This window comes from Mercenaria mercenaria, chromosome 11 (assembly GCF_021730395.1).
Source record: "Mercenaria mercenaria strain notata chromosome 11, MADL_Memer_1, whole genome shotgun sequence".
NCBI classification, from domain to species: domain Eukaryota; kingdom Metazoa; phylum Mollusca; class Bivalvia; order Venerida; family Veneridae; genus Mercenaria; species Mercenaria mercenaria.
In genome coordinates this window covers 70,974,396-70,988,269 of record NC_069371.1, presented here as the reverse complement: position 1 = coordinate 70,988,269, position 13,874 = coordinate 70,974,396, and the positions used below count along the sequence as shown (strand labels likewise).

Below are 13,874 nucleotides of genomic sequence, written 5' to 3'. Positions count from 1 at the left end.
CGTCATGAATTACGTGACGTCATAACACGTGCTATAAACAAATATGGCGGATGCAAAACACTTCCTGGTCTGCACAGATACAAATAAACGATAACAACACGATTTACATGGGGATTAAAGGTTAGATACTTAATTGTTTGATATAAACACATGAAGCTGGGTCCCTGACAAATAAAGTTTAAAAAAAAACACCCACAGTAAATAAAAAAACCCGGGGCAATCGTGTGTAACCCGGACATAGAAATATGCAAAACAACCAGCGCATCGCACTAATAACAAATTAATTACAGCGTGTAAGTACAAATGTTTGTAAATTACTAAAAGTTTACATTTCTTCTACGTACCTGTATGCAAACTATCCCAGATTATATAGGATTACACACTATAGGATTCCACTGTACGGAATATTTTTAATTGTTTTCTTATTATTCAGACAGCACTCAGCTGTAAATATATTCCTCCACTAAATTAAACAATGCTTAACAGTAAAACTATATATTAAGTTTATTGCCAATTCAAAAATCTACTGAACGCTTTGATATTATCGACAAATAAACAGTAAACTAATTCCAACAACCGTAATATACCTTGAATGTATTATGCATATTTTATATTCACATACCAAATTCACAATTTCTGAAAGAAACTTTCCGGCTTTAAAATTCATAAGCTGAAATCAAATCTACAAGCTGTAACTTTGAACATGGAGAGATTTCTGTCGTTGTCGCCGGAAATTATGCCGGGAAGTATTTATATTAAATGAATAGTGTATAGTTAAATATATGCAGCTACGTGTTGTTTGATTTTTAAGCAGAGTGCAGCTTATCAGCAACTTTATGATATATATCACGCTGGAAAGTGTTTGCTTAAGTATTGTAACACGGTACTCACTCAAAACCTAGTATAATTACAGTTATTATTGTACTTCAAAGGACGTTTGTATCATTTTTACCTTTTGATTATATAAGAATGTGTGAGATGAATTTATAACAGTACATTCATTTCTGATCAAACTCCATTGTATAATAGTGTGTCTAAAATAGTTTTGCAAAAAAGTTCAAACTGTTCTTCGGCGAACGTTTAATAATTGTCATTGTCTGTTATATATAATGAAAATTTTCGCGTATTTTGTATCATCATTCAGTGATAATTATATCCAGTTCATCTGAAAACAAATTTTCTTGACTCACTACAATAAATCGTTTACGCATTACCCATCATCACGAATATAAGAACATAAATTACAGTTGAATCTCGATATCTTGAACTCGTTTAACTAAAAATTTCGGCTATTCGAATACATTTTTACGTCCCGTCCCGAAAAACACGTGCACAAAATATCATCTTAAGTCGAAATCCAGTTATTTTGAAGTTAAACGCTTAATACTGCAACTGCAATTGCTATTTTCAAGATATTATTGTCTTTATGGAGTGTACAGATCAGTTTCTTTGTAATGCTTTATTGATAATTTATTGATAACTGTAAAGAATGAAATATGTCCATACAACACGGGTGTCATGTGATGTTAGGCTACTCAGACAGTCAATGGAAAATGTATATAGAGGTTATAGACCGGAAAATAAAAATGACTTTACATATCTTACCTTTAAATGTGACATTGACCTTACAAATACGAATCTGGATCTTGTATGTAACACATTATTTGAATATCCATCCTTTTACTACAGTGTTTTACACTGAACACGAAGAATAACGTAAAATAGTTGACGTCTACGTGTAATCTTGACCTTTAAGATAGCTTAGTTATTACATGTAGCATGGAAACAAATATACATTGAAAAAGAAAAACGACCATAACTCTTTTACCTGTAAATGTGACCTTGAACTTTAATACCACGTATCTGGTCTTGTACGTCTTGTTGTGGGCAATGTTTATGCCAACTTATTTGAATATCCATGCATGATAAAGAAATAAAGAATACAAGAAGTATGACCTCTAAGTGTTACCTTGAACTTTTAGCTAGGGGTCTGGATCCGATGTTGCACAAGAAATGTTGTCATATGCTGGTTATTAGTACGAATTTATCTTAAAATCGGACAATGCACAATAAAGCCGGCAAAATGAATAAACATATGCACATACATGAACACACGAACGTAAACACTCTCAAACAGTGGTAATTATACGCACCATCCACTATAGCTTTAATGGCGGGTAAAAAATATATATAAAAATCTCAAACGAAAACAGTTTGCCATCAGTTTGGATGAAGACAACTGCAGTGTTGTGGTCACTTTGAGAAATCTTCAAATAATTGTCAGAAAGTGTCACTATGTTGATTTAAGCTTCATTTTATAATAAACTAATAGATGAAGTATTCCAGTCCTGTGTGGAAGGCCGCGTGCCAAGGCTGTGGAACCTTTCCACCCGGAAAACTTTTTTATCGAAATTTTCAGCGCCATATGTATCTCGTAGTTTGTTGCGGAGTACACGTGATCCATGTGCAATGTTTCTGGTCTGAAAAAAAAATGAACTGTATATTTAAGAAGTTCAATACTTACATCCTTTTGTGACCGACAAAATGTCTACTTTAATCGACAACATCATAATGCTTTACAGTAATTATGTCTCCCTTTTGTGAGGAAATATATTGATTTTGTCTTGTGTGAACGTTATCAAAAAGACAAACAAACACAGTTTATGTCCTTGCTTAAGCTACCTACCAGTGAACAGGAAGGAAACGGTTAATTGTGCATCGGTTTCTTTATGTTTATTTGTCTACAACGTTTTACATAACACATATAAATAAAGGCATTTTCACATGAAAGGTATGGTACATGACGGAATTAAAATTCAGTATACTATTTTACAACATATTGATCATAAAATGTTTGCAATATCGAGGATTTATAAAGATAATATAATGTTTAAGTACTTGTTCCATCATTCGTGCACGGTCTTCTTGTTTTTCTTTCATAATTTCTTCTTCTTTTTGTATCTCCTTCGAAATTTTCTTGTTCCACTTAGTTGTCTCTTTACGAAGTCTAAAATTTATACAATATGAAATCAACTTTCATCTTTTTAATTTCAGTATTGCTTTCAAGAATAGAATGCTCCAAAAACTGTAAGAAACTGACATTTAAGGTTTTAAAGCATAGTCCTTACAACTGAAGACGTTCATTTTAATTTTGTATTTACTAATAGGCAAAGTCAAATACATATCACAAAATATGCCACTGCATGTATGGTAATCACTTACGTTTTTGAAAAACGAAAATTGTTGGGTTCATATCTAAACGTATGATTTTGTTCTAAAATACAGCTCAAACTTATAAATTTGTCAGTTAACCTGTTATAAATGTGCAATACGACATTCAAAGTATGCATTTATTTACTTCAAATGTCGATTTAAAACACTGCATGTTTCCTTCATATATCTATTAAACATTTATTTCATGGTTCCGTCAAAAACGTCAATTAAGAAATAATATATCTCATCGGTGATTTGTCGCTGAATAAATCACTGTTTGGAGTTCAGATGCGAAGGAATTATATCACGAGGGCGTAGCCCGAGTGATATAATGCTACGCATCTGAACGACAAACAGTGATTTATTCAAGAGCAAATCACTGAATGAGATATATTATTTCGATTCTAACACGTTATCAAGAACTTTAAAGTACACCCTTGTCGGCATGCATTGATATTTGCCCGTTTTCAGTCGGGTTCTTTTCCAGCGCGCCGCTACGCCGCTTGATGCTATGACGTAATAGTTGTGACGTCAGAACAGTGAATTGTTGTTTAATAATTCACTGTTTCCAGCCTTCTTTGTTTAATAGGAAAATGAATCGGATCGTGTTAGAATTATAAATAAAATGCACGGTTCCTTTTTTACTTGACATGTCAATACTGTGCTGATTCTGACTTAGGCTATCCTATTACAAATCACTGTCGTATGCATTATGCACGACCATAATGTAAATTTTCCCTTGTTTAGTGAATTTTCAATCTATACAAAACTCCCCTGTAACAGATTAAAGTCCACTGTTATGAAATTAATGAAAAATGCTCTGTTACAGATAAAAATTTATTGTTTTAAAGGTAATTTCAATTTGATATTGCACCATATCTGCTCTATTTGAAGGTCGACTCTCCATACAGCTCTTATTATACAACATTGTCTTACTATTAACAAACTTTTATTCTGAAAACTATTTAGATGTTGTATTTTTAGATATTGTTCCTTTTGAAAAAAATCTTCCTTCTTGTTTAAAACTAGGCACCAATAATTTAAAAATAGAATCTGGCAGCTATTTTAGTAATGAATGAAGTGAACGCATATGTAAATTATGTACATCTAATGCTGTTGAATCAGAGTACCATCTATTTATTTGTCCCAAATATGTTGATATAGGCAATGTTATGGGAATACTATAGTATTCCAGAGCCTATTTTGAAAAAGTTTACATTTTTAATGTAAACACGTAACAAAAAGTTCATATGGTGCATTTTAACTGAAACGACAGAAAATGTTACTGCTTATTGAATTGGAGATTGTGGTTTAAGATCATATACTATTCTTAAGAGTTGATTTGTGTCAAAGACATTTAATCAAAATGTATAGTTCTTTTTCTATCTCTTTTTCAAATGAGAATGCTGTCAGTGAATTTCGGAGAACATGTCAACATCAACAAGTAAACAGACCTCCTCATGTTATTATTGAAATACTTTAAAAGACAGCTTTCAATACGCGAAGTTTATAACAGCTGTGTAAACTGCATTTGCACAATGAATAATTCCATAAAAAAAACACATTCGTCTGAAAGTCCCGTGCACGCTTTATTGAATCAAACACTTAGGAACAAATTATATTGTTATTCTCTTATTCTGTTTTTATTGCGTGGCTTTTAGATTTGTTTTGGATTTAGCGCCCTTTTTTTGTTTTTCTTAAAAAACGATCTTTATGTTCCGTCAACTTTTATGCTACATATATATATGCAGATTTTGTTTGGTTTTTCTCTCGCTTGAATAGTTTCTTTACATAAAAACGTCAGATTCTTCTGTAAAATAAAGTATATACTTTTTCATATGTTTTCGTTGTTCATGTTCCTTTTCCTCTCTTTCCTTCTTGATGTGAGTTGTAATTGTTTCAAAGGCTTTCGAAAGGTTCGTATTCGCCTTTTCAATACTCTGAAGTAAAATATGATTATTATTAATAAATATGTTTGGAACTCATTAGGCCTACAGAAGCTTTAGAATGATAGTGTTTTGTTTCTAGACAGTTTTTCAACACTTGGAATGAAACGTAATATCACCAAATGGCCGTTTTATAATAGAGGCATACTCCGAACAAAGCTTTTAAGTTAATTATTTAGCATGTACTTTATAAGTCTAATTCTGTGATTTTCTTCTAAAGTGAATACCTTTTTATCATAAAAGCTTTTCAAAAGGACGAATCCGTTTCGCCTTTAGGAACTGCAAAATGTTTTGTTTGCGTTTTTTATTGGACGCAAAAACAAATACAATGAAATTATACATGTTTACATGTTACATCTCCTCAACACACAATTTACCTCCTGTGTCTTCTGGAACATTTTCAACATTCGTTTATGTTGTTGTTTTTCTAATTTCTTCTGTTCCTTCATTGCGTGATGTAAGCGCTCCTCCTCCTTCATTCTGTAAAACATACATGAAATCTGGCTCAAATAAAAATGTTCGTAATTTCTTGTTATGATTTTTGTTGTTGTTTTTTGCCTATATATTTAACACCATTTTCAAGTGCAATATCCATTTTCTAAAGATTTAGATACATGAAAATGAACATTGTTGTTTTCTTTTCTGTTTTATTAATTATGTTTAAAATCGTACAGAATACAAATGACGTTTCTTGTCCCTATGTTCAAGTTATTCCCTCGGGCATTTTTTTTCGATTGTGATATGGAAGCTGTCAATGAGATTAGAAGTCAGGAACCTGACCGATTTTTCGAGAAGCACTTTAAATAAGGTGTTGATGGATAATGGAATGGATTGAGATGGCATATAACGCTTTACGAAATTTAATTCATTTAACTTTTCAAACGTTTGTATCTTCTTTTTCATCTATGCGTTTATCACATGTTTGACGTGACGGGGTGAAAAATAAAACGTAAGTTTGGTATTACACCAGTGTAATACCATACTGATGTGATATGAGAGGTCTGTCCAAGAAATGTTTTTACTATTTTTACTTACGCATCATCTTTGATTTCTTTGTATCGTTCCTTAAGTTTCTTGTTGTGGTTCTTTTCAGTTGTTGTCAATCGCCTTTCTATTCGTGCTGTTAACGCTTTCTGGCTTTCTCTGTAAAAGGAAAGTTTACTATTGTCAGTTTATTTATCAGAACAATCGTTGTAACACACATTTATCACTAAAGTTAGTCACATGACTTATTTTTGTCAAACATAGTTTATAACGATCTTTTAACGTATATACAGGAACCAGTTTGAATACTCATCGCAAGCAATGTGAAAATGTTGTCTTTCAAACTGAACGGTTACCGCAACCTGTTATTTGCCACAACTACTACATGAAAACATTCTTCAATCTAGAAAAGAAAAGATCAGGGAAATCAAGGTGGAACTGATGTCATGGTATAGACAAAAACACATTCCATACACCTTATATATGTTAACAACCTTTATTGATTAGCATGGTCTATCAAGTTGATGGTTAACATTGTCTACTAGTCTGTGTTCAGACCGTATGTTTTGTTCAAAGGAGATAACTCCTGAGGCTATTCAAATTTTGTATAATTATGTCCCTTGTCTTCTCAAAACATACGAGATAATCAGAACCAGGACTGATGAAATCAGCATTTTTACACAGTTATTTTTTCTAAAAAAAAAAAATTATCTAGTCGGTAGCCAGACTAATTGTCTACCAAATTGGCGATTAACTTCCAAAACACAAACATTCACTATAAAACCATTGACATTTTAAGTACTAATGTAAAATTTATGTACGGATACAGAACAATTCTCACTTTGCTTTCTTTTCATATACGACATATCTCTCTGTGAAGTACATTCTTTCCTCCTCGTTTTCGTGCGCAACTTTCTACAAATAAATTTATACAAAGCGATAAAAAGGATACATCTGAGCAGAAACATACTTGAAAGCAAGGTGTATAGCGAACAGATCAGGGCCTATAATCGACAACATTTTTGTGTCTGTAACTTAGGCTTAGAATTTAGAATGCTAAAATTTCTTTTTGCTCTATCGTTGTTGTATTAGAACAGATTGAAATCCTGTCTGACTAATACTGTGTAGTCTGTATTAAAAGAAGTTCAGCGAAATAAATTTACTTAAAATATGCTGAAAATGAAGTCATGGCAATTTTTTAAGTACATGTATATGTCTATTTTTTTAGAAAACGTTGATGAATACAGGCCTAGTTTTCTTAGAGCTATGGATTCAATTTAGCTTAACAAACATACAAAAAGATAGAAAACAAGATCTTTGAAGTACAATATAGAAGATGAAGTACAAAACCTTACCTCAAGGTACGGTGGACTTCTTGTATCTTTTTTCTTGAGATTTATTGCGAAATGTAAACAATATACGTTTTCGTCTGAATTGACGAACAAAATAAAGTGATCATGCAGGGTTGTCAAAATTATGCTTATTGGATGCACTGAAGTTGAAACAGACTGAAACCTGATCATCACATGATCAGAACAAGACTTGACCGCGATCTCCCCAATACCTTCAACAAACGCGAGTCCACATGTCCACGTAGCTGGCACCGATAATAAATATGTTCGTTACAAACGAAAACAAAACTGTTTTGCACGTTACGGCATATACTGCAATAAGATAATTCAAACAACTCGTAAAGACTAAACCATGTACCTCTTTTTCTTCCTTAATCATTTCTTCTCGTTTTTCTTCTGCTTTGAGTCGTTTCTTATCATGATCAATTTTCTCTTGCATTTTCTTTTCATATTCTCTAGAATTCAAATCCCACCAGTTCTTTTCCTGAAATGTAAATACATTCTATATATGTCTATATATATATATATCATGTTCACTTAAATATTCACATAAAATGTACAGTAAAAGTAATATTTCATTCACCGGCCGAGTGTCATAATTGCATATCGACTATGGTATATGTCCGCATTTCTAAATTCTGGTGGATCGGCTGAACAGCAGTGTTTTCGTGTACTGGACGCTGCAGGTCGTGCATGTACATTGCTGGCCATCTATTTTGTCTTGCGAGTCCCGTGCATTCACGTTCTTGTAAAGAGCTTGGTAATAATAGTAAAACCTTGTGCAGAAGAAACAGTCACGCGATATTTATTTTTCGACAACAGAAATCAAGTCTTGGTTCCTACCAACTATAGATAGTCTCAGTAGTGCTGGGTACCATTTTATTCCTTTGACAACAGTTAGAACATTACTCATGAATTTTTAGAAAACTGTTCTGGATAGTTAAAGGAATAGGGTCCTTATATCAATAATAAGCACACCGAATAAATGAAGTATGAACCTGTTTTAAACGTCACCAATAAACTGCATATTGTTGATATTGTAAAGTTCATCGGCAATTTATATTCCAAGACAATAAAAAATAAATAAATCTTATAAAAGGGAGTGCAGAAGCTTCTGGATACTGACAAGTGATAAGGTTTAGTCTGAGACTAGTAGCTTAATCCAGACTTTTCAATGTGTGAGCAATCATTGTTCTTAGTTAATTTTTAAGCTTTGATTTTATTTCGAAGACGAAGTTACATTTTTCACATATTATATAAATGGATTACTTTTACTGATTAACAGTAAGTCCCGTCAAATTAGGGAAAGGGGCCTCCGTGGCCGACTGGTTAAGATCGTTGACTTCGAATCACTTGCCCCTCAACAATGTGGGTTCGAACTACAATCGGGGCTTTGAATTATTCATGTGAGCAAGCCATCTAGCTGGCTTACGGAAGGCCGGAGGTTCTACCCAGGTGCAGGCCCCCGATGAAATAATGCATGGAAGGGCACCTTGGGTCTTCCTCCACCATCAAAAGCTGGAACCTCTGATTGTGGCGGTGTGACGTTAAACCCAACAACAACAAAAACAAACAAATAAGCCAGAGAAATAATCTCGAATTATACCTGATTTTCTTTATGTTCTTTCTCTTTTTCTGCCATTTCTTTAATTTGCTTTGCCTGAAATATTTGACTGTTGTATAAAAGCATTTCTGAAAGGTTTATCAAATAATGTTGTGCTTAGATCATCATCATTATAATCAATTTTGAACATTAAATATCTATTTTACAAACAAAGGAAAAATAATTATCCTCAGTTCGAAATTACAGAGTATATAATAATTCATTATAGGTCGATTGTGAAACTATTTCTACAACTTATATTAATCACTCTCGATGGAAGTAATTGCCACGTAAGTTGTAGAACTTGTTCCACAATCGAAAAAAAAGATATGTGTCGCTTTAACTTAGAAAAAAGGTTACTTCTATCAAGGTAAAAGAACATCAGCCTTGTGAATATTTTCGCTGATGAATTACCTGTAGTTTCTTTTGCCTTTTCAGTGCCTTTTCCGTCGCTTTACTGGCCTCCTCAAGTTCAGATAACAACTGCGTTTTCTTTTTTAATCTCTTCTTTTGTCTTTGGAGCTGCAACATAAAAGCTGAAGTGAGTTTTAACATCTCAGATCATAACAGATGCAATATGTAATTTCAAAATTTTCAGACAAGCGGTATCTTGAAGATAATTAAAATTACTCACACTTCACGAAATGGGTTTTTACCAAACTCCGACAGTGCCACTATATTAGACACTGCCACCATGTACAGATTGGTGTGAGTTTCAGCCGACTTTTAGTTCTTCATTCTGACTTTTGTTGTGCAAAGTTTATATCTCAATAGTTAATTATCAAATATTATTTTTAATACTCATTTTTATTTGAACGAATCATTTGAATACAGCAAAATCTAAAAAGGTTTAATTCTTTCATTTTTATCTTAATACGATAGAAATAGCACAACTGTACTATCTGTGGGCGAGTAACTTACCCTCTTCATGTGCACCATTTGTCTATCTTCCTCTCTCATTATCTCTACTTTCATTCTGTGACTTTTATCTTTCTCCAGCTTTAGATGATCACTTTCTTCTTTCTCTGTATCCCAGGCTAGGGAGTTCTTCAACCTCTGCTTCCAGTACTTCTTCTCCCATTCTCCCTTCTTAGTTATCAGTGACAGGATCTTCTCATCCTGTCAATAAATACACTCAGTACTTCAAGGTTATAAGGTATGAATACACTAAATAGCTGGTCTTCTTTATTTTATATAAAAATGACAAATTTCAAATGGCTGCAGCACACATCAGGACCTATTTTGAATGTATGTAACTTCCATTTCAGGAAGAATATTGTCAGTGCTGAATAAAAATCAAAGGAAAAGTGGGGGTCATGTTTAATTTAAGAATAAATATACTTTCAGTCAAATACACAAATTGCAAAATCAACTAAAATATGAGACCCGAAATTGTATTGGTGGTGTGTGACTTAGTTTGCGTGACAAATTCTGTCGTGGTATTATTTTATCATGAAAATTCTACCTAAATGTCAAACACAGATCTGCCATATTTCAGTAAAATAAGGAAAATAGCTCAAAAGAGCAAAGAAAACTTGGGTGGACGGATAGCTCAGTGGTTTGCACACTGGCCTTCCAATCCTGAGGTCGGGGGTTCGATCCCCGGCAGCACTGGGCACGTTAAAGAACCAGGCTGTCTATTCGCAACGAGCTAGGCTAAGTTAGCCGGACACGCCTGTTTCTGATTTCTGATCTCTCTGTCGTGGGGGCTTTGTCTCACTCTAGTCAGATCGGTCTGTGTCTGTATAGTAGAGGGTGAATTATGCGCCCTGTGTGGCTGCATTTGAACTATGTAAAGCGCCTTTGAACGTGAAATTGATCATGAAAAGGGCGCTATATAAATCTGGTATAATAATAATAATAATAAAAACTGATAACTATTTGAATCCGTCATTATGCGACTACTATATTTTCGCGCCATTTTCTTATTTAGTGTCTGTATACCTACAAAACTGAATTCGTAGACCAGTCTCCCGTTTTATGCTGGAGCTTTTAGATTGGTCTGTTAATGTCTCTAAATACAACCTGTAGTCTAAAACATCTTTAGGCTACCGACTTGTGGTCACAATAACAGACAATACAATTCCCATAGTACCAGTGATGCACGTGATTAGCACCGCGATTTTTTTTTTTTTTTTTTTTTTTGTGATTACCAAGGATCACTTTTCCTACAACCAATAACGTCTAAATGGGGCTGAATATGTACTTGGGAATGAAATTAAGTGTTTGTGATTTTCAGAATTATACTTATAACCCTTAACATTATGAGCATATGAAACATTCAGTGTTTATTATCAATATCCAATTATTAACAAATCTGAAATCTTCAATATAGACAAAGCTGTTGACCATAGCTAAAAATGACCATAAATTTCGTGAAAGAACCTGGGCGAACGGTCAAAGTATTCTATGGTTTTTGACTGTGCTTACTACTAAACATCCCGAATAAAAGGCATGTTTTATTTAGATAAAGAATCTGTAATTTCAGCAATATAAAATCACATGTTTTAAACAAAATGATAATTTTGCTCGAAAAAAATCGCTTCAGTAGCAAAACTCACATTCTATCAGCAAACAATTTATTTTCGATTATCATCCATATGAACGGTTTTCCAAATTGTGTACGTTATGTAAGGTCAAATTTAAACAATGTTGCTTTTCTGATTAAAAAAAAAAGAACTGCGATTGTGACGATATTTTCAAAAAATAAAACATGTTGAAATGTAATATAGTCAAATTTAATGTCAACAACGGAATTTCTTCTATTCAAAAACAGGACATCTTTTAACTAATACTTCAAAAACTTAATAAAATCTGAACTTGATATACGTATGTCGTTGATCCCAACGTTCTTATATAGATCGGTCAACGCTCAAAATATATGATACCTGATCGAGATTTATTTTTTATCTATTGCTAGACTTATTTTACCTGGGGAGTGACCATCATCCTTTTCAGGTCATCATCTTTCTTGAGCGCCCTTCTGATACCCAAGTCTGTAATGGGTCTTGGAGTATTCAGGTTGTTTTTCTCTGGTAGGTGGATGTCTGAATACACAGATCTTGTGTCGTGATACATTGTTGTTGTTGTTGTTGTAGCTTCTGTTTGTTTTTCATAGACTGTACATGAAATAAGAGACAAAAAATTTCATATTTGATTTTTTCCAAAGTGATTTTAATAGATTAAGTGCAAAACGGTCACTACGTGAAATAAAAAAAAATCACGTTTTATGAACACAATTAATCTGTTGTGCAGCTCCGTAAATAACATAATAGAATATCAAAGTCTAGGTCTAAATATAACTTTAATAAATTTAGACCCAGACCCCTGTTCTCAATAAAGTCTGTGGAAAGATCTTTTGGAAGCATTAAACGCAAACAAGCAAAAGCATAGCAGACTCGGTTTGATTGAGGGTGTTAAAAATATTTTTCGATATCAGCTGCACGGTTTGAGATTGAAGTTTTGAGTTTTTGACAGCAAATTTTACTCAAACTTCAAGATTAAAGTCCATCAAAACTGAAAATTGCAGGATTTCTTTTTTATTGAAGTTGTAGTTTGTAGCTTGATAAATGAAACCCAATAATTTGAATTTATTCTGTACGTTCTATTCTAATAACATTTATTGCACGTTTATGATAAATGTATACATGTATAGGTAAGAACACTTTTCACTGGCATTACCTTTTCTTTAATGAAAATCCGATATTGACAGATATTTTTGTCAATAAAACTAAGTTTAACGAGTTTTCACTACATAAACAACATATTACGAAAACTTGAGAATAAAATTGTGTCCACATAGTTATGAATGCTATAATAAAACATTATTTTTTTTTATCTTTTTATTTGATATTTCAAGCTTTACCGAATAAACAAAATAGAAAAGCACTGAATATACAAGTAGTTTCAGTAAGCAATATTTCTTAATGCTTATCATTCATTGCATTAATAATTCTTCGACATTTTTGCTGATTTCGAAAAATAACTAATAAAAAAGTTAATAAAACTCTTACCAGTTATTTAAATAGCCTTCGTTTATTGTTTTTAAACTCCATGGTATATCAGTTAAAGAATAGAAATATTATGCCAGTATAATCTGACACACGAGCGCATCAAATTTCGTTGGAACAAACAAAAGTAATTGAACCCAAACGCTTTCATTGAACAGATCCGAAAATCGAACATTGTTTCGCCGATTTTAATCTCATTAATTAATGAATGTTCATGTACATGTCTCAGGGAATTAAGCTAATACTTCTGAAACATGGTCTGGGAACTACAAATTCGTATCAAAGAAATGTAATGATGAAATGGCAGGGTCTAATTGATATGTATCCTGTTGTAATATTAGACTTGCGTATACATTTGGAGTTATTTATAGTAAATAAGGAATAATAATGTTACTTTATCCATGTTATAAGCGCATATAAGGAGCGTCAAGTTAGCTATAAATAATTATTCCGTTTAGCGGAAATATTTTGACAGTCATTACGCCTTGTAACCTATCAAGAGACACTTTTTCACCAATATTACCCTATGAATGAAAAGGTAATGAATATCGAATAGTTGTTGTTTACCTATTCTCAAGTTGCATGAATATGTTTGTCGTCCTACACACCTTTAAAACCTACTTGTATTCCTTTTAAATACACGTTTCTGTCAATAGTACCCTATCACGGCAATGTAGCTCTAAATTTAAATTTGGAAGTATTTGTTTAAATCACTCAAGTTCGTCAGAAGTTGGTGTAAACAAGCGTAGCACATATATGTTCCGTT

The 13,874-nt window shown here is 32.8% G+C and overlaps 1 protein-coding gene across 1 annotated transcript; it reads right to left on the bottom strand.

Annotated features, from left to right (window-relative positions):
• Nucleotides 1-275: 275 nt before the first annotated feature.
• Nucleotides 276-13,208, bottom strand: LOC123532746 (golgin subfamily A member 6-like protein 6). Its single transcript, XM_053517682.1, has 12 exons — nt 13,112-13,208; nt 12,030-12,217; nt 10,020-10,217; nt 9,513-9,620; nt 9,102-9,155; nt 7,854-7,979; nt 6,985-7,058; nt 6,195-6,302; nt 5,537-5,639; nt 5,044-5,153; nt 2,899-3,007; nt 276-2,480 (listed from the first exon to the last, which is right to left on the bottom strand). The coding sequence occupies exons 2-12, from the start codon at nt 12,174-12,176 to the stop codon at nt 2,316-2,318; spliced, it is 1,302 nt and encodes a 433-aa protein (XP_053373657.1). The 5' UTR covers nt 12,177-12,217; nt 13,112-13,208; the 3' UTR covers nt 276-2,315.
• Between the last annotated feature and the right edge of the window lie 666 nt (nt 13,209-13,874).